Genomic DNA, 21,200 nt, shown 5'->3' on the forward strand with positions numbered 1-21,200 from the left:
GGAGAGGCAGGGAGAGAGCGGCTTAAAGAATGAACGAATAAAAAACTAAAACTAATCGAAAACGAGCACAGCACACCCGAGAGCAGTGTGCCGGAGGAAGGGGAATGCATTACTCAGCCCCTGGGCTAGCTGAAGGCTGCTGTGTTTGGAGGGTTCCTCCTCAGCTCTGATCCCAGTGGAGTCTCACCTGCTGAACCCTGCTGGGATCGTCAAGCTGCAGCTTGGCAATGACACAGCCCGGCTCCAGCACCGCCCCTGCTCTCTTCACATAGTGAATGCAGCCAGACTCGCCTGCAGTGAGAGTCATCACCATCTTCATTACCTGGACAGAGACAGGGAGAGAGAGAGGAGAGCTCAACACACAGGAGAGAGAGGAGAGCTCAACTCCGCCCCGCTTTCTTAACAAGAAGCAAAACAGAGGCGAAAGAGGAAAGAGGAAGTAAAGACAGAAGCGTCCTGACCTCGATCTCAGCGTAGCACTGCCCTGAGAAGACGTGGCCCCCGTCCTCCACAGTGTACTGAATCAGCTTCCCCGCAGAGGGGGAGCGCAGCAGAGACGGGTCATTCTCCTTCTCAAACACGCACGTCTTGTTCCCAATGGTGATGCGGTACCTGCACACAAACCGGGACGGGGCGTGAGAAAACACTCCAATCTGGTACCAACGAGACTGCCGCTAAATGCAGCCTGATCTGAAGTGAAAGTTTACACTGCAATGACACGGTGACTCTAATGCCCTGCGTCTGGGCATCAGTGTTGTAGTGACTCTCTCTGCTGGTCTAGTCAGTGCTGTAGTGACTCTCTCTGCTGGTCTAGTCAGTGCTGTAGTGACTCTCTCTGCTGGTCTAGTCAGTGCTGTAGTGACTCTCTCTGCTGGTCTAGTCAGTGCTGTAGTGACTCTCTCTGCTGGTCTAGTCAGTGCTGTAGTGACTCTCTCTGCTGGTCTAGTCAGTGCTGTAGTGACTCTCTCTGCTGGTCTAGTCAGTGCTGTAGTGACTCTCTCTGCTGGTCTAGTCAGTGCTGTAGTGACTCTCTCTGCTGGTCTAGTCAGTGCTGTAGTGACTCTCTCTGTTGGTCTAGTCAGTGCTGTAGTGACTCTCTCTGCTGGTCTAGTCAGTGCTGTAGTGACTCTCTCTGCTGGTCTAGTCAGTGCTGTAGTGACTCTCTCTGCTGGTCTAGTCAGTGCTGTAGTGACTCTCTCTCTGCTGGTCTAGTCAGTGCTGTAGTGACTCTCTCTGCTGGTCTAGTCAGTGCTGTAGTGACTCTCTCTGCTGGTCTAGTCAGTGCTGTAGTGACTCTCTCTCTGCTGGTCTAGTCAGTGCTGTAGTGACTCTCTCTGCTGGTCTAGTCAGTGCTGTAGTGACTCTCTCTGCTGGTCTAGTCAGTGCTGTAGTGACTCTCTCTGCTGGTCTAGTCAGTGCTGTAGTGACTCTCTCTGCTGGTCTAGTCAGTGCTGTAGTGACTCGCTCTCTGCTGGTCTAGTCAGTGCTGTAGTGACTCTCTCTGCTGGTCTAGTCAGTGCTGTAGTGACTCTCTCTGCTGGTCTAGTCAGTGCTGTAGTGACTCTCTCTGCTGGTCTAGTCAGTGCTGTAGTGACTCTCTCTCAGCTGTACCGGTCCACTTCCTCCTTCATGTAGGTTGTGTAGCTGCTGCCGTCATAGGAGAGGAGCAGCCCCCCGTCACTCAGCCTGTGCACGTCCACCTCCACGCACGAGCAGTTCATGATCACCACGTAGGAGTTGGGAGACTGCCGGGTCACCTGGGAAGCACAGAAGAGAGCCCCGGTCAAGCCTTCACACACACACACACACACACAGTGAAATAAAGGTGCATCCACACGACTTGCTAGCCCTGTAGGGGAGTACATGCGTGCATTCGCTGTTCCCAGAAGATGCGACTCCACAGGTTTACCTTGAGGGCGTATTTTACAGCTTCGTAGATCAGCTCCACATCCACCGTGTTCAGCAGGGTATGAGCCGGGAGGACCTGCCCCCTGGGAGGAGAAAGCAGGAGGTCAGCAATGCAGAGTGAGGAGGGGTCCCTGTCCCCAGCGATCACCACCCCCTCCCACCACAGGACCCAGGAGCTGCCCTGCACAAAGCCCGCGCGGCGTACCTTTCCAGAGAGTGCAGGAAGTTGGAGACGCTGTTCCGCAGGGTGACGTCGGCCACGTGCAGAGCCCCGCACACAATACCCAGCATGGTGTCGGGCCTCTCCGCCTGGAGAAGGACAGGGTTTAGCAAGGCAGGGGAATAACATTCTGCAAGTGTCAGGCAATGTCAGCCCATGTCGATCACCTGTATTCCAGCGTGTCTGGCCGTGTCTCTGTGTGTGTGTGTGTGCCTGTGTCTCTGTGTTTCTTTGCTTGTGCGTGTGTGTGTGTGTGTGTGTCTCTCTCTATGTGTGTGTGTCTGTGTCTCTGTGTGTGTGTCTGTGTCGCTGTGCCTGTGTCTCTGTGTTTGTTTGCCTGTGACTGTGTCTCCGTGTGTCCCAGTCTGCGTTACCTGTACTTTCTCGGAGATGAGCTTGTCCAGCCAGCCCGTGTCAATGCTGTTTTGTTGGAAAGACTCTGTCTCCAGCAGCTTGGTGAGATACTCCACGGTGGTCCTGAAATCCCCTCGAATTGACAGCTCCTTCAGAGCAACCACCATGTTACTGAAAAATAAAAAGCACAGGACTGAGGGGCACATCCAAGAACACCAGGTTTCTATAGCAAAGCACCACTGAATAAAACCTCATTAGACAAGAGCTTGGCTACAGCGCTGCTGTCCTCAGGAGTTAATCCACACTCGCACTATTCCCATGTTTGTCACACCCTTACAGTAATAGTAGAGCAGAAGCATTCCTATAATGCGAGAGGGCAGGTGTGTTTGATAAGTGGTGACAGAGCTGGATTCAGAGTGGTCAGGAAGGTGTGTTTGATAGCTGGCAGTGGTCAGACTAAAGCAGCCAGGGCTCACTCACGAGATGGCCTCTTCACGGTTCTCCCCCCAGGAGAAGCAGTGTCCAAACTGGGAGTCGGCAAACTCGTGCAGCCCCCCCGCCGCCGCCACGCTGAAGTAGCCCCAGACGTTCTTACTGCTGCGGAAGTTCAGCTCCTGCACCGTGCCTGAGCTGGGCTTGAACCCCTGCGGACAGGGAGACAGGGAGAGGGGGAGTCAGGGCTGCAGTGGAGGCTCACACAGACGGAAGGGTGGAGAGAGATCATGAAGGGGGTCCTCGCACCTCGTCAGGGTTCTCGCTGGTGATGCGAGCGGCGATCACGTGACCTCGCGGGGAGGGGGCAGTGGACAGGCCCTCGAAGTCGATAGGTGATTCTCCCCAGGGCAGCACCCCATACATCACTCGGATATCCTTGATCCTGTGCAGAGGAATCCCCATGGCAATCTGAAAGAAATATAGTTGCATGAAGTTTATCAAAACGTACGACGCAAACTTTACACAAGCAATTTCTCATCTAAACAAAATGGCATAAATGGTAATCACGCATTTGCGTCATCCACATGTTCCCATGTGAGGTCCATGCGTGAAAGGGTTCAGTGGAGTGTTCTGTCTTATTTCAGAATCTCTGTAAGTGCTGTTTCCTGCGTGGCCAGCAGGTGGTGTCTTTGACCGGCATGTTGACGTGATTGACAAGAGCAGCAATCACACCTGACTCAATAAGATCTTATCATTTAAATAAAGTGCCTGTCGGGTCACCACTGTACCAAACTGCAGTTAAAATAACCTGAGAAAATGCAGAACAATGCAATAAGGGTGATGCAGACAACCCAGGCATCAACAGCTATTGGTAGGCGTTCCATATAAACAAATGGCACCGTTATATTATTGCTGTGTCCTGCAGTAGTCTTTATTCAGCCAGGGGTACTACAGGGTTTGATAGCATTGCTGTCACATGCTAAAGGACAAGCAGTCTTTGTTGAGTCCAGTATCCAAGACTCAATACTACACAGGACACATGCATCGCATGAGAGCGAGTGCTCCTCGAGGGGCAGGCAGCTCCCCTGTGACCTACATTGCAGTCCTGTGGCAGGAGGGAGGTCATGCTCCTGTTGTTCACATCCTGGCACTCTCCTGCTGTCCCCATGGCAACAGGAAGGCTGCAGGCAGTCTGCGCTGGTCCTGGGCAGGATGATGTGATGCATGTCTAATGTGATGTGAGGCTGCACTCTCTCAGTGCTGTGTGCGTTTACTGCGTGTCACAAGCACTGCAATCGGACTTGCTTTTTTAAAAATCCTTTGTTGCTTTCATTTTTTCTGTCCCTTGATTAATTTACATTTCCCCATCTGTTTAATAGGATTTTGTTTCTTATGTGTTTTTGATTTTATTAGATTTTCCTTCTTGAAACAGGGCTTAACCTGTAGTCAGTATAACACTAACACAGCCGTACAGTTAATGGGTAATCCTGAAACTCAGGATTGGGTTCAAGCCTTGTTTCCATCACAAACAAAGAGCAGTTAACATTGCATGCCTACAGCCGCCTGCATACTGGACTACCACAGGACCCCAAGATGAGGGAGGTACAGGGGGCTCTCCTGCAGCTGTGCGGAGGGCAGGTTGAGGGGGTCCTGATGGGTTACAGGGGGACTCTCCTGCAGCTATGCAGAGGGTAGGTTGAAGGGGTCCCAATGGGGTACAGGGGGCTAACCTGCAGCTGTATGGAGGGCAGGTTGAGGGGGTCCTGATGGGTTACAGGGGACTCTCCTGCAGCTATGCAGAGGGTAGGTTGAAGGGGTCCCAAGGGGGTACAGGGGGCTAACCTGCAGCTGTGTGGAGGGCAGGTTGAAGGGGTCCTGAGGGGTTACAGGGGACTCTCCTGCAGCTATGCAGAGGGTAGGTTGAAGGGGTCCCAAGGGGGTACAGGGGGCTCTCCTGCAGCTGTGCGGAAGACAGGTTGAGGGGGTCCCGAGGGGGTAAAGGGGGGTACAAGGGGCTCTCCTGCAGCTGTGCGGAGGGCAGGTTGAGGGGGTCCCAAGGGGGTACAGGGAGCTCTCCTGCAGCTGTGCGGAGGACAGATTGAGGGGGTCCCGAGGGGGTACAGGGGGGTACAGGGGGCTCACCTGCAGCTGTGCGGAGGGCAGATTGAGGGGGTCCCGAGGGGGTAGAGGGGGGTACAGGGCGCTCACCTGCAGCTGTGCGGAGGGCAGGTTCACGTCGGCCACCATCTCTGTGCAGGGGTGCTCCACCTGCAGCCGGGGGTTGAGCTCCAGGAAGTAAAAGCTGCCATCCTGGCTGTACAGGTACTCCACTGTGCCGGCACTCACATAGCCAACCATCTTCGCCAGCTTCACGGCACACTGAGAGGGCGAGAGAGTGAGAGAATGAGAGATCAGCTTCACGGCACACTGAGAGGGCGAGAGAGTGAGAGAATGAGAGATCAGCTTCACGGCACACTGAGAGGGCGAGAGAGTGAGAGAATGAGAGATCAGCTTCACGGCACACTGAGAGGGCGAGAGGGTGAGAGAATGAGAGATCAGCTTCACGGCACATTGCTGGGCATGAGAGCGAGAGACAGAGAGACAGACTTCACTGCACATTTAGTTTATTTTCATTATTTGAGTTTTCCTGGCCCTCAAGTGAAATCCTATGAATGCAGCGTGTGTTTCTGTAAGAACGAGGCTTGGCCAGCATATAGGAGTTCTGCTGGTTAATGCTGTGCTGGTTTACCTCACTCTTGCTATATTTATACTATGCACACGTTGTACTTTCACACTGCACTGCAAGCCAGCCACTAACACACTGTAGTACAGAACAAACACATTCCTCAGAGCACAGCCTGTCCCGGGATCACTCCCATCAGCAGAGAGAACACACTGAACTGAAAACTCAGACGCTCATTGGATAAAACAAAGGGGCAGCCAACTGGTGAAATCCCAACAGCCAGGAGTTAAACACGGCTACACAATACAAGAAGAACAAAAAAACTGGTCTTCCCACACTGGATTAACACAAACCTTACCCAGAGACAAAGAAAAGCAGGTTTCTGCACCAGGAACTGCAAATGAGACTATCAGGGAGACATTATTCCTGGTTCACTGTCTAAGAATGAAAAACTAACTCAAGAACTAAAAACAGTGTTAGAGTGTTTCCTCTGGCTGAGTGTTCTGAAGTTCTGGCTCTATACAAACAGACAGGTAAAGTGCAATACGAGCACAGCCAGCTCCCACGGTGCCTCTCCTCCAGTCCCACCTGCTCCATTTCCTCAAACACGTAGTGGGGGGCGATGGTGGCCGGAGCCTCCTCGATGATCTTCTGGTGCCTGCGCTGCACGGAGCAGTCGCGGCCGAACAGGGAGATGGCGTTGCCATACTGGTCAGCCAGGAGCTGCACCTCCAGGTGCCGCGCGTGTTTCGCCAGCTGCATGACGAAGATGGGCGAGCCAGGGACTTCGGTCTGGACCTGGAAAAGCAGACAAGCATCTCTTTAAAACCACAGTGAGAACTAGTGAAGAGCAAGGAGAGGGACAAGGCACAGACCCAAACTATTCACAAACAGCTTCATTAGAGACGCAGAGATGCTTCTATTGGGTGGCTGATGAGGCTATGCTTGTGCAATCTGGAAAGTGGCGTGCAATGAGAGTCTGATATTAACAGGGTTGTTTCTGGTATTGCTCGCTCCCATTCTTATTCCGTTTTCCACCTGCATGCTTTCCAGACACTCTGGTTATCAGAGCACTCCCAGGAGTGGGAAGCTGTCCGGGAGATCGGGAGAGGCCCAGTTGACTGACCTGTCTGAAGAGGTTGGGGAAGTCGTCTACGCTGTTCACCTTCCGGATCCCCTTCCCTCCTCCGCCCTCCGAAGCCTTGATCATCAGTGGGTAGCCCACCTTCTCAGCAGCCTGCAGGGGGCACAAGGTCACGGGGTCAGCGGAACACTCAACATGGCAATGCCAGCTCCTGATTGTGCATCAAAACATCAGCTCAACACACTGCTGAGAAACACTTACTACCTCCTACAGTTTGCACATAACTATTATACTTTATTATTATCTGTTTGTAAACTACAGCCTGTCTGACTGTGCGAAGGGGTCGGCTATATAAGAATACAGAATGTCCTTAGCAAACGATTCATGCACATTGTGGGGCGTTCTCAAAACAGCAAGGAAAGAAAAGACTAGCAGCACTGGTGAGCTGTGCTCGACACTGTGTGTTCTCTGCAGTGGTGCTGCTGTCCTGTGGAAGCTCTGCTCACCTGCAGCCCCTCCGCCTCGTCTCGCACGCAGCCCTTCTCATACACCTCCGGAGGCACACTGATCACTCTCCTCCTCTGATCACTCTCAGTCCATTCCACCGTCAGCCCTGAACAAAACACACTGCGTTAGCACCGCTCAGCGGCACAGGCCAGGCTGGCTGTACCATGTTTTCACTGGGATTATTACCACGCTTCGCTTCAGAATCAGGTCCACCAGAAACCCCTCGGTCACGATTTTTTTTATTGATTTTTTTTTCATTTTAAAAAGTGTTTGTGTGAACTGTATGTAATTCGAGAAGTTGCCCTGCCATAACTTTGAAAAAAAAAAAAAAATTATAAAATAGATACATAGATAGGAAACTTAACGTGATACAATTATGCACGCAGTGAGTGAAGAGGACAGATTTGCAAACACACAGACACTTTGCATCTCTCTCAAGACAAACGCAGCCTCTCACCAGATCCACTCCAGGGCAGTGTGGGGATCCCAGCGGTCTGTGCCACGATGGAGGAGGCAATCTTATCACCCAGAGCCCACATCGCCTGGCTGGGGGGCCCTGCAAGCAACACACACTATTACAGTAGAGCAGGACAAGCGCTAGCGATTTCTAATGCAAGTTAACCTCCGATCCTAATACAGTTATCAGAATCAAGAAGCAACAACAGAGGATGCCAGACACCTCCAGTCTCTACCATCTATCTTGCAGCAGGTCTGCAGATATATTAATGGCAGGCTTGCAGTGTAAAAGTGTACAGTGGAGAAGTCAGGACTCCAGGACCCCCCGAGTCTGTCTTACCCAGGAAGGCAATGCTGTTCTTGTGCAGCAGCTCGGGGAGTTTGGGGTACTCAGAAGCGTGGCCCCAGCCTGCCCACACAGCCTGCAGATGAGATGAAGACAACAGCATTAGAAAGAAATGTGCAAAGAGCTGCAGCTGCAACGTTTGACGCAGGAGGCGGTCAACAGTACCTGCACTGGGATGCGCTTGGCGATGTCGAGGATCAGCTCCACGTTGGCGTAGTTATTGTTGTTCGTTCCTCCCGGCACAGGAACATAGTGGTCTGCCATTTTAATATACTCTGCAGGCAACGGGTTAACAACACAGCTTTAAAGTCAAGGAGGCCGAGTCTATAAATGTAAACAGCACCGCCGCGACACGATTCAAATACACCGCCTGGGCATCAGGGTTACGAAGCCCAGCATCAACACACGATTTACTGTATTCTTCCCTTCAAAAGCAGGTGAAGCATGTGTTCCTGATCCCACCCTGTGTCATCTCTACACACCAGCACTGACATGCAGGTGTCTGCCCGAGCACTGTTCTGTTCTACAGCGTACGAAGGACTAATAAACCCCGGTGCTGCCCTGCCTGAAGCGGCTTTTCTGTTTTGCCAGCGTCTCGCCGGCAATCGTTTTCGTGTCATTAACACCCTGCTAAGCAACTGCTCAAGACAATAACAACAATAAACTGGGACTCGCTCCCCACACTCACCTGCATTGGCCTTCAGGTCTTCGGGGGTTACCATGACAACAAATCGAATGGCGCGCTCATTCCTAAACATCTCGTACGCCCACCGCCGGATTGAGCGCATGCATTTCACCGCTGCGATCCCGTTATTGGCAATAAGAACCTACAAGGAAAATACCACACATACATATCCATGCCATCCTCAGATGTGGGTGCTGGGGTTTGATCGGCCTATACTCTGCCCGGGAGCATTTTCCAGCACTCAGGAAATCCCCCCAATCAAGCACTTATCTGCAGTTATCCCCGGGTTACCCCTTAATAAATGATCCATGTGGGTGCCCTGGTGCTGTGAAATGCTCTAAAACACACCATGGTTCTCTAAAATGCTGCCGGTTATCAGGGCAGAGGTTAATCCAATAACACCAGTGCATAACCCAAACCCACACAGGGTAGGCAATTCTATGGATGGGAACGAAGACTGAACTCCTCCCTCACAGACACATACCTTCTCAATGACTTTGTTGCCCCCAAAGCGAGTGACGAACTCAGCGGGCGAGGCCACAGTGAAGTCCCTCTGCAGGTCCATCCTCCTACGCTCCCGGCCCTGCTTCACCAGGTGCAACCCCGACATGCTGGGCCTGAGTCCAGGGAGAGACATCACTGTACTGGACAGAACATACACCCACTGCACAGCTATCCACACCCAGCCCCACCCACTACACATCTAACCACGCCCACTGCACAGCTAACCACACCCACAACACAGCTAACCACGCCCACACCACCTACAGCACAGCCTACCACGCCCACACCCACCTACAACACAGCTAACCATGCCTACTGCATAGCTAACCACACCCACAACACAGCTAACCATGCCCACACCACCTACAGCACAGCCTACCACGCCCACACCCACCTACAACACAGCTATCCACACCCAGCCCCACCCACTACACATCTAACCACGCCCACTGCACAGCTAACCACACCCACAACACAGCTAACCACGCCCACACCACCTACAGCACAGCCTACCACGCCCACACCCACCTACAACACAGCTAACCATGCCTACTGCATAGCTAACCACACCCACCCCACCCACAACAAAGCTAACCAAGTCGCCCCCCCCTCCGCTCCACCATGCATGCTAACCACTCACTGCAAATGCCATAAGTTTTCAGTGCCACAAGATAGGCAACTTCAAAGAAGAGGCAGCTTCAGATGTCATTTTATGAGATTTCTATTTCACGATTCGGACCGATCTTTATGAACCAATGTGGAATTAAAGCCTGATAATAAACCTGTTTGGCTGTCCTATACAGGGCTAACCATGCTCACCCTTCCTGCTAGGCTATTCTCAAAGGTGGCTATACAGCTGTCTGCTGGGAATCACTCTGGGATCGTTGCCCTGCCTCATACACAAACTACACTGTCAGCAGGTCTGCTTTCTGATAAAGTGCAGCGCACAGAATGCTAACCCACTGACCAAACCAGCAGCACACAGCCCCAGAGGAGTCCTGCTGTACTGCAGCTGCCAGTCCTCCTGAATGTAGAACACTGCCTTCTGGAAACTGTACAGCTCTGTCTCGATCTCAAACACAGGCACAGAATCAACAGCCAGCCGCTTGTATGCATTCCACAGTCAGTCCATGGAACAGGGTAGCTTCCGGCCAGGCTTGTCCACTTGCTACAGCACTGCAGGCAAACTGAGCCCTGCTGACGGCTCCCTCACTCATTCCTATGAGTTACAAAACATTCAGAAATCATTACAATCCTTTCTGCACCCTCGTTACCACTCCAGTAGTTATGTCTGCTGGCATTCTGCTTAATACAACATGTACAGTAAGCACACAGTCCTGTGAATGCCTTTGTTGAGCTGTGAAAATGAGCAAGCATTTCGAAAACCGCCTTCCCTTTACCGTACTAACCTTCGCAGCATATGATAGATTGTCTCAAGGTTTTCTTCTGCAGAATATTCCATGGTGAAAAATGTCAGAAGCCTGTTGTACTCTCTCCCTCTCTCTCTCTCTCTCTCTCTCTCTCTCTGTTCCCTAAAGCTCTGCAACACACAAGGCCTCACCCCTTCTCAGCATGGAGTTGTCAAGCAGGTATGACAGGGCTGGGGGTGATCAGCCTGCAGCTTCTCATCATGAGACAGAGACTCCAAGCAGTTCCTGTGTGAGAGGGATCTCTAATCTTCATCCTTCTTTGTTTTCATCAGGGATCTGGCCGGCTGCATGCTGAATCAATGACACACTGACTTCACTATCACCCGGTTCATACTCTAGCCTCTACAGGCATTAATGTCTTGAAATAAAGCTAAAAGCATAGGTGGGAAAGATTCAAAAAGCACGTCTAGTGCTCTCCTCAGCTGAGCCAGAGTCTCCTGTGTGCTTGTTTACTCGATGACACTGAAGTCCTGTGTGTGTTCAGAAAGTCTGCAGCTCACACGGATTTCAAAATCCTGCCCAAGCTGCAGTTAAACAACCAGGGTCTCTGCTCTGCGGTCAACTCTGCCCTGACCGCTCCCCTTCTCTCAACAGCCACGCCCCGATCCAGTTCTTAACAAATAGGGAGAGACTGGGCGAGACAGTGGGAGGGGCTTCTCATGTTTGCTTTTCAATACTGCCAATTCACTGAGAGCACAGGTCAGCTTCAGTGCAGGGGGGCACGCCAGCATCACAGGTTCAATATCTGCAATGCACGGCACATTTCCCAGCAAAGCACAGCAATACTCTTTGATAACAGACGCAGGTGCACATACATAACACATGGCTCATACAAGCATTAGTTAGCATTGCCGGGAAGAGAATTGCAGTCCTTCGCATGAATACAGCAGGCAGGTTCCTGCGGTGAGATCTGTCTCAACGGTACACAGATACAAGTCAAGGTTAAGGCGATGGTCGAATCATTTGTCTGCTAGATTCTTACTTCACTCAGAGTTAAGAATGCACTAACTGTCACTGATGCCCGTTCAAACAAACACTTCAACAGTCACAGGACTACAGACTCCAGCTCTGTATTTTCAGATCTGTCCTGGACGAAGCAATCTGCCATTGTGAAATATTAGAATCTATGTCTTCTAGAAACCCACGCAGCATACAGGGGTGAAAGGAGGTGATGGTTACAATTGTTGGCTGCTAAGCAACAGCTGCCCTTTTATTCCATACAGCAGGCTTTTCTCCATTCAGAGCGGAGGGCTGTTCTTTCACACTACATGGAAGTGTGCCAGAAGTGGGGTTTCTTACTTACCACCCACTGGGATTTCAAGCCTTAATTATTGCACAACAAACTACACAGCAGAATGGGAGACTTACTTTTTAAATTCTGGTTTAAAAGTTTACTTTGCAAATAATCCTAACTGAATTGAAATATGTCATTTCTTCCACAGTGTATTCATTTCATTTTAATAAACTTCAATCTTGGTACAAGATTCCAGATGCGCTAAAGCGGTGTTCCAGTGAAAAATTTGTATGTACAGTAACGATGAAACACACATGTTGTTCTTGCACTGCTAATAAAAACAGTTAAATAAACAGGAGCCACAGAGGCTACAGAGCAGCTGAGCCATTCAGCCCCTGCACCTTACACTGCAGCGGGTCGGAGCAGCGTGGCCGGCTCACCTCATGTTCTGCGCCAGGCCGTCGATGTGGTTCAGTCCCAGGTCAGAGAAGCTGTCTGAGCCGAAGGAGGCGGGGGACAGCGAGCGCTCCTTCCCCAGGCTCAGGATCTCATCCTCGGAGTTCTCCTCGGACACAGAGCCGATGATGAAGTGGGACTGCGGAGCAGCCATCTCAGGGGGCTCCTGCTCTGTCATCACGGCTTCTCTGCGCTGACAGGCTCCGAGCACTAGGAGGAGAGTGAGAACCAGGATCAGCAGAGAGCAGGCAAGCACAAGCACTGGCAGCTTTACCACACACACACACACACACACTGCGTCAGGCAGGCAGGCTGGGCCCAGCCTATATGAAATCCAGCAATTGCACAACAGCACTTGAGCAAACAGTGACTGACCCTATCTGGCAGGTTGGTCTGCCAGGTGTTTAATGATGAGAAGAAGGGTTCAGATGTTTTCCGAGGTGAAGGTCAGTCTTTTTCACATTGTACTTGTTATTCCAGTAGGATTTTATTTTTCTAAATCATACTTTAAAACTTTCAATAGAATCCAGTAGCCACTATTAAATGCTTTAAATTGCATGAGTACTTTTATTTACTGTGTGTTGCTAAGACAACGGAGGAACTCCGAAGGTTAGTTCTATTAGTTTTGATAACATGCTCAGCTTTCTACCTAACTGCAAGCTTCATTTATCATGGTGTTGATTTTGTGCGCAAATCTTTGGGATGCCTTTGGCACTATACAAATGACATTTGATTAATTGATTAATGGATTTATTGCTGGTATCAAAAAGCTGTGATCTTAGAAATTAGCAAATGTGCCAGATTTAAAAGCTGCTTTTTTACCATGTAAAATAAAAAGGATACGAAATGATTTTTACATTAAGAACCAGAAAGAAACCAATCAGAATATTAATTTTATACACCCGTCTATGTTGGTTCTCATTAACACTAAAGATCTACTGCAGTCAGGGACTTCCCTTGTAAAAGATTACTGCAGTAAAAGTACAGTAAAGTGTATTGGAGTGAGAGCATGGTAAAGCCTATGCAAGCATTGTAATGCACAGTGAGGTATGGGAAAGCACATTCAAAAATATCACGGCAAACCATAGTGTGAATGCACAGTATAGCCCATAGTGTCAATGCACAGTATAATCCATAGTGTCAATGCACAGTGTAACCCATAGTGTCAATGCACAGTATAATCCATAGTGTCAATGCACAGTATAATCCATAGTGTCAATGCACAGTGTAACCCATAGTGTGAATGCACAGTATAACCCATAGTGTCAATGCACAGTATAACCCATAGTGTCAATGCACAGTATAACCCATAGTGTCAATGCACAGTGTAACCCATAGTGTGAATGCACAGTATAGCCCATAGTGTCAATGCACAGTATAACCCATAGTGTCAATGCACAGTGTAACCCATAGTGTCAATGCACAGTATAATCCATAGTGTCAATGCACAGTATAACCCATAGTGTCAATGCACAGTATAACCCATAGTGTCAATGCACAGTGTAACCCATAGTGTCAATGCACAGTATAACCCATAGTGTCAATGCACAGTGTAACCCATAGTGTCAATGCACAGTGTAACCCATAGTGTCAATGCACAGTGTAACCCATAGTGTCAATGCACAGTATAACCGTGGGAAATGCAATGGAAAGCTGCTGCATGACTGTGCAGCATGAACACAGTTAACTTGTATAAGGGTGCAGAGCCTGAGGTTTCCCTTGTAAAGCACAGATAAGTGTCTCCCAGAGCACACAGTGATCATGCACTCTGTGGATGCTGCATCCCTGGACTGTGTGCCTCTGCCCTGGGTTACACAGTACAGAGTCCACAGCACAAGCACACTGTCTGGGGCTTTGGACAGGAACACTCCCCCCCCTCTTTGCAGCAGTACAAGCCTGGGAGTGCAAGCCCTCAAGTTGCTGGCAGTAAAATAGACCACCTTGTATTATGCCAGATGGACAGCATACCAAAATTACTGTCAGTTCCAGTATATTATTAACAACAAGCGTGATGTACTACTCACTCTGCTTCCTGTATCATCACAGCATCATCCCCGGAAGTGACAGAGCCTACACACCGACTGACAGACAGGTAAAGCTCCTGTATCAACTGTTGAGACAATACAAGCGACTCCGCCTAACAAAAGGGAAAGCGGAACCACGTGTTCCACCGAGAGCATTCCTACAGTAAAAGCGCAGCACGGTGGCTTTATCACTGCTGCTAACAAGAAGTGGATTTACGTGCATCAGTGTGTATCCCAGTCCACTGCGTATGCAGCTACACCCTGAATGCATTCCCAAAACATGCCGTGTCGGCTCTTACGTGCAAATGCAGCGTAAATCCAGGAAGCTGACCGTCTTTCGGTGAATTATAATTTTCATTCATATATATATATATATATATATATATATATATATATATATATATATATATATATATATATATATATATATAACGACGTTACCTATTATCCCATCTCTCAATGAATACGCTTGAGTAGCTATGACACCACAGCTCGACGCAGCGGCTTGCTTGATGCCTGTGTAACAGTCTGTGCGTGTACAGTATTATTAGCGTGTATTTATTGTTCAACGCTGTCATCAGACAGCAATGGTGTTCCAGGAAGCATGTGTAAAGATAATTCTCCCATGCTGTTTCTCAATGCACTACTTTCATTGTGAGTATATCTCTGTGAAAATCAACCCAGAAAATAAAACTATCGCAGTCGTTTCTATCAAATAGGATCATTCGTTTAATAAGAATTCACCCAGGCGGCGGTACTGCGGTTGATGTTTTGTTGTTGTTGTTGTTGATTATTCTAGCAACACGTTAATTGTTTTATATCAAGCAATGGTAGACGTAAACGTCGACATGTTTACAAAATAAAATCTGATCTGATTGCACTGTAAATCTAAATGTAGTGTACAATGAATGAGCTATTATTACTGAAGAAGTACTCGCTAGGCTTGATGTATTCTGTTGAGTGAATGCGCATACTCACCCTGGTAGATACTGTGGAATAATCGACACGTTATCCTGATGTAACCTTCGGACTCTGATGCAGTAACTAGTCCAGAACACGTTACCGGAGATCATAGGTCCGATTGCAACACAAAAACCTGATTACTGTACAATGGTTTAAGCCGGCCGGTCTCACTGACAGCTACAGTCACAGGGATGGTGCGATCGGGGTTACTCCAGTGCGTTCACCTCTAACCCAAATGTACCAGCCCACGCTTCTGCAATCTCGCAATCCGATTGGAGGCGGAGCCTCTGGGGAGGAGTCAGCTCGGCTCAGGCCAAAGGGAGGTGTGCCCAATGAAAGCACGGCTGCGTTAACACGTGATATGGGTCAGCGTGGCCTGATCTGCCCGCCTGTCATGTGTGCACCCGGCAGCGCTCCAGATAGGCTTTAGGGTCTGGGAGCAACTAACTTACTCTCTGATTTTAACACCGAGAGAGTCAAATGTATTTTCAGGGCGTAAAATGCGACATTACCCTCAAGTCACGAGTAATCGCGATACATACTGTGCAGTCTTTAATGGTAATGGGGTAGGCATTTAAAAAGACACTTCTGGTTCAGCCGGAATGTTACTGTGAATTGCTGACAACCACGCGTGTGCTCTACAGTGTTCCTTATCGGCAAAGCGCATTTCTTTCGAGGTGTCACACTGACTGCGAATTAATGACATTACTTATATTTTAACATCCGATTCTTAAACATGTTACAACTTCAATATAAAGCCGTGCAGATCAATCAGATAAGGCCATGCATTAATACATTGTAAAACAGATCGTTTAATATTACAGGCATCTTATTTTAGCGGTCGCCTCTGGCGATGGTTGCAGTTGGATTTGTTGCAGTCGGACTCGGGTGTTTACCCTTCAATCCCTGCAGCTTCCAGCAGTTTCTGATTCTTACTGTGATTGGTTGCAAAGACGACAGAGGTAGCCGGAGATTGTTTGGTTTTTCTTGTGTACAGTTTCCTAGTAACTGAAGACATTGTATTCTGGGAGATGGTTATAGATGTAGGCAGGCCTGCTGTGCTATGCGTATTTCTACGCATTACATTTAAATTTAGTGCGTACAATGTTCGGAGATATATATATATATATATATATATATATATATATATATATATATATATATATATATATATATATATATATATATATAAATGGCAGGTATGCAGCTTATCTGAGTCGCTATTTATACCCCAGTAAAAGCTTAGAATGATTTTAAACTGTTACCCACTTGCGTTTTAAAACTTGTAATTTATTTTCTTAAAGTTCAATTTTCGATTTGAGGGTAAACACGAACACTGGAACATGTGTTAATCATGCGGTTCGTTGGCTATTGCTTGTTTTTGAATAATATCAGCAGTTTTTGTCATATCTTATCATATATGTCAGTTATAATATTTGCATAACACATTTTCATAATCCAGCCATTAGAACCAGCCAATGTTGTGCTCACCACAGGGTTAATTCTTCTTTTTGCACAGCACCCTTACGGTACTGTAGTATCCAGGAAATACAATTCTGAAAAGTCCTTGTTTATCCCGGGATCCAGAAGATTCTCTAGGGCAGGTAGCTGCTTAATTAAGAACCAGCAGGTATAGGAGGAGGTTTATGGAGGTATAGGGCGGCCAGGTCGCTCCTAAACTACACACGAACAGATTTGTCACTGTATTAAACTCTCTTACTGCGGTTGTTACACCGAAATGATTAAATATCGCCCCCTACTGTTGAGTTATGACATCCACCCAGACCATTACTATATACCGGATCCCTAACCCTTTAAAACAGTGTAAGACTTACTGTAATGGAACACGCACGCACACACACGCACGCACACACACACACACACACACACACACACACACACACAAGATGCTAACTACTTATTACACAATAAGGGAGTATAATACTTCACAGTATCTGGATAGAGTGTAATAGGAAAGTGGTCGACGGTTGAGATATTATCAATTTACTAGCACTGCAGTGATAGCGTGTGTGAGGTAGGAGTTCTTCAATTCACCCCAAACCACGGATCTCGGTGCAGGTCACCCTGCCTTCCCTTCCAGATGCCAGTTCCTATGTCTCTGCAGCAGCCCTGCTGTTCTGCTATCAAAGCTTCTATCAGATGCAGGTGACGGGTGCTACAGACCTACCCTTGACCATTGTCCAGTAAAGGGCTTTATCTCCATATCCTTGCTATCTCTGGATATGCAGCTCTACAGTTTTATGGTGTTTCTGGATTGCTCTTGGATGTGATCACAGTTAATAATTCTCTATGCTGGAGTTGCTTGCGTTCAGTAGGAGTAATTGTGCTCTTGTGAAGGCAGAGGAGTGATAGTTGCCCTGCCTCTGCTTGGTAAACACACAATGGATTCAGTGTCACTGTTTGCTTTCTTTTTGCTGTGCTCCAGCGTTGTTTGCAGTGGTGAGTTCAGTTTTGCTCTACTTACAGTTTTCACTCTGGTTTGAGGACGACTCCCATCCCTGGCACTACTCCACATTGTGCTAGTGCAGATGGAAACAGGCTGCTCTGTGCTGTAGAGGAGGAATAATCCTGACAGCATGTGTTTGTTAAGTACTCAGTCATTCAGCACTCGTTCACATGTGATCTGGATCATCAAGGCTGCTGTATTCATGTGTTTGCTGTGTACAGAATGAATCTAGTGGCAGGCAGCTGTGCATAGCTGTTTCATTTAGTAATACAGGTCTTTATTTAAGGAATGTCTTTGTCTGTCAGATTCTATATGTTTCTGTTTTACGTTTCATTGTATGTGAACTGTGGTTGCTAAGCGATAGCAGGGGATAAAGCACAGGTAGAGCCATGTGGCTCTCGTGCAGGGTGCTGCAACACTAAAACTACTGTAGTGACAGGATGAAGCACAGGTAAAGCCATGTGGCTCTCGTGCAGGGTGCTGCAACACTAAAACTACTGTAGTGACAGGATGAAGCACAGGTAAAGCCATGTGGCTCTCGTGCAGGGTGCTGCAACACTAACACTACTGTAGTGACAGGATGAAGCACAGGTAAAGCCATGTGGCTCTCGTGCAGGGTGCTGCAACACTAAAACTACTGTAGTGACAGGATGAAGCACAGGTAAAGCCATGTGGCTCTCGTGCAGGGTGCTGCAACACTAACACTACTGTAGTGACAGGATGAAGCACAGGTAGAGCCATGTGGCTCTCGTGCAGGGTGCTGCAACACTAACACTACTGTAGTGACAGGATGAAGCACAGGTAGAGCCATGTGGCTCTCGTGCAGGGTGCTGCAACACTAACACTACTGTAGTGACAGGATGAAGCACAGGTAGAGCCATGTGGCTCTCGTGCAGGGTGCTGCAACACTAACACTACTGTAGTGACAGGATGAAGCACAGGTAAAGCCATGTGGCTCTCGTGCAGGGTGCTGCAACACTAACACTACTGTAGTGACAGGATGAAGCACAGGTAGAGCCATGTGGCTCTCGTGCAGGGTGCTGCAACACTAACACTACTGTAGTGACAGGATGAAGCACAGGTAAAGCCATGTGGCTCTCGTGCAGGGTGCTGCAACACTAACACTACTGTAGTGACAGGATGAAGCACAGGTAAAGCCATGTGGCTCTCGTGCAGGGTGCTGCAACACTAACACTACTGTAGTGACAGGATGAAGATCGGGTCTTTACTGGAAAGTGCAGTTTTCATTAACAAGCCAATCTGAATTGATTAAGGTACTGAAATACAACAGTGACAGTGTCTGTGACTGGTTTTATTTCCCTTTCACAGAATAAGGTGTAAATATTCTGCAGTAAACCAAACTGGGCTGGTGTTTGGGACAGTAGCTGCAGAGCCTGACTTGCCTTCAAGTACATTTTGTTTTATCTTCATCTCAATAACCAGCACTTCAATCGACTCTTCTTCCAGCCGCTGCCCCTCTAAAATCTCACGGCGTGGTACAGTCCGAACCAACAACAGCTTCAACAGTGGAGCAGTCCACACAGCAGCAAGAGGGTGAGAACAGGCTGGTAATGAAAGACAAGACCTCTGGAATGCTTGTTTAACATTGTGATCCCTGGCTCAGTCAAGGGTCAATCGTCCAAGGTGGTTTGCATCCTGATAGTATATTTGAACTACTGTTCTTTTTGCTTTGCTTTGTACATAATCACCATTTACTGTGTGCTGTATAATGTAACAAAAGAATCAGACAAGGAACTCATAAAACGATTACAGTCCAAATATACAGCAACTCACAAAGCAGCTGGCACTGCCTGCTGCCTGTCAGCTATGCGTGAGATCCCTGGTAGTGGGTACGGGACCCATGCCGATTGGGTTTGCATGTATATAACAATCCCCTTGTGCTACAGGTGAAGATGCTGCATTGCTGTGGAGAGAGAGGCTGTACACTCTGGTCATCAGACCCCTCATCGTACTTGGCTTACTCGGGTGTGGACTGCCTGTCATAGTGTTTGTCATTTTTGAAGTCCCTTGTCCTGTAAGTAGCTTTTCTCATTGGTTAGTCTCTTTTTGGCCGCATTTGAATACTGCAATAATCCTATAACTCCCGATCGTCTGAACACCCCAGACTTTCTGCTTCAGATTGATTCACACTGTTGACATGGAGTGAGTGGGATGACTGGGAGCCTTGTGTTTCAGTGTCAGTGCTGCAGGAAGCTCCCAGAGGAGGAGAAACAGCCTGAGGAACCAGCAGACCTGTCGGTTTGGGTGAGTCACGAAAGCCTTTGTGCACCAGCCACGGGGGCAGGAACAGGCAGCTCTATGTCATGTTTCTTTCCAAGGGAGTCAGTCTGTCAGTGTTTAACAAGTTTGTTTTGTTTTTTTTTTCTCACTTAGCATTGCCTGTCAGGAATGCTGAAAGTCACCACAGGAGAAAACGCACCCAAGGAGATTGTGATTATCCACGAGACTTTCCTCTAGAGAATGAACAGACAGGCGCCTGGAAGGTGTTCCTTTTGGAGTTACAGAGAAAGACTGCATTTCTCTTCTCTGAGAGATCTGTTTTGAAGGTTTGAGACTGAAATTCTTGAAGATCAGTCACATGGATTGTTTGCAAAGAGAACAATGAAGTTATGTTTGAGAAACAGTACAATTAATTTTAACTCACCTCAACTCTGCGTCAATCATAGCAATGCAATGGGGCCAACTTGGAAAATAAAAAGCTTCATATGATAAACGCTCAGGCCTTTCTCCCCAATGAGAACTAGCAGTGAAATGAATGGCCATGAAACGATTCCACCTGAACTTTTAAACCACTGTGAAGATGGTGTTGCGACGGGAAATCTGTGATACATCAAATAAACATTAATTGGATTATTTTTTTTAATGTGTTAAACATGTTGTTTTGCTTCTTTTAAATCTAAATAAGTCATCACAATAATGGGCACAGCTGTCTCATATCACCTTATCTATGTAATTGTCACATGTATAATTTTATATACCTTTATTATACCAGCAAGGTTATTTTTTTCCACAATGATAAATACAGCACTGGCAGTCTACAGCCAAACCCATAAAATCAGTTGCCTGGTAAGGAATTGGAATTGCTCTGCTGTGAAGGATAATAAAAATACCTCAGTTTGCCATTGAGTTGCAAATGTCTCTTTGTTCTTTCATGCACGCCTCTGTCATAATGGCCCTGAGTATCAAAAGTGTCTTCTGCCAGTGTGAGACGCGCTGGCTCGGTCTGTTTAACCCAACTCTTATCCCCTGCCAGTGTGAGACGCGCTGGCTCGGTCTGTTTAACCCAACTCTTATCCCCTGCCAGTGTGAGACGCGCTGGCTCGGTCTGTTTAACCCAACTCTTATCCCCTGCCAGTGTGAGACGCGCTGGCTCGGTCTGTTTAACCCAACTCTTATCCCCTGCCAGTGTGAGACGCGCTGGCT

At 48.2% G+C, this 21,200-nt stretch overlaps 1 protein-coding gene and 1 long non-coding RNA gene across 2 annotated transcripts in view; one reads left to right on the plus strand and one right to left on the minus strand.

The window, feature by feature from the left end:
* The window catches only part of LOC121308805 (acetyl-CoA carboxylase 1-like), a gene marked incomplete at its 3' end in the record, with an annotated part of 32,165 nt that extends 19,653 nt beyond the window's left edge, over positions 1-12,512 (minus strand). Inside the window, exons 1-18 of the mRNA XM_041241449.1 lie at positions 12,287-12,512; positions 9,163-9,295; positions 8,682-8,820; positions 8,159-8,268; positions 7,988-8,069; positions 7,649-7,747; positions 7,191-7,297; positions 6,727-6,837; positions 6,189-6,398; positions 5,126-5,296; positions 3,224-3,385; positions 2,963-3,126; positions 2,503-2,653; positions 2,114-2,217; positions 1,910-1,991; positions 1,612-1,757; positions 462-612; positions 188-322 (exon numbers count right to left, since the gene is read on the minus strand). Coding sequence (XP_041097383.1) covers positions 188-322; positions 462-612; positions 1,612-1,757; positions 1,910-1,991; positions 2,114-2,217; positions 2,503-2,653; positions 2,963-3,126; positions 3,224-3,385; positions 5,126-5,296; positions 6,189-6,398; positions 6,727-6,837; positions 7,191-7,297; positions 7,649-7,747; positions 7,988-8,069; positions 8,159-8,268; positions 8,682-8,820; positions 9,163-9,295; positions 12,287-12,480 — 2,451 coding nt within the window. The remainder of the gene's footprint in view (positions 1-187; positions 323-461; positions 613-1,611; positions 1,758-1,909; positions 1,992-2,113; positions 2,218-2,502; positions 2,654-2,962; positions 3,127-3,223; positions 3,386-5,125; positions 5,297-6,188; positions 6,399-6,726; positions 6,838-7,190; positions 7,298-7,648; positions 7,748-7,987; positions 8,070-8,158; positions 8,269-8,681; positions 8,821-9,162; positions 9,296-12,286) is intronic.
* A 1,822-nt stretch (positions 12,513-14,334) lies between these two features.
* LOC121308804 lies at positions 14,335-20,903 on the plus strand. The gene is made up of 4 exons (XR_005948564.1): positions 14,335-14,394; positions 19,224-19,310; positions 19,664-20,021; positions 20,151-20,903. It is a non-coding gene; the product is annotated as an uncharacterized LOC121308804 (long non-coding RNA).
* Positions 20,904-21,200: the final 297 nt, after the last annotated feature.

Source organism: Polyodon spathula, unplaced genomic scaffold (genome assembly GCF_017654505.1).
Source record: "Polyodon spathula isolate WHYD16114869_AA unplaced genomic scaffold, ASM1765450v1 scaffolds_780, whole genome shotgun sequence".
Classification (NCBI taxonomy): Eukaryota; Metazoa; Chordata; class Actinopteri; order Acipenseriformes; family Polyodontidae; genus Polyodon; species Polyodon spathula.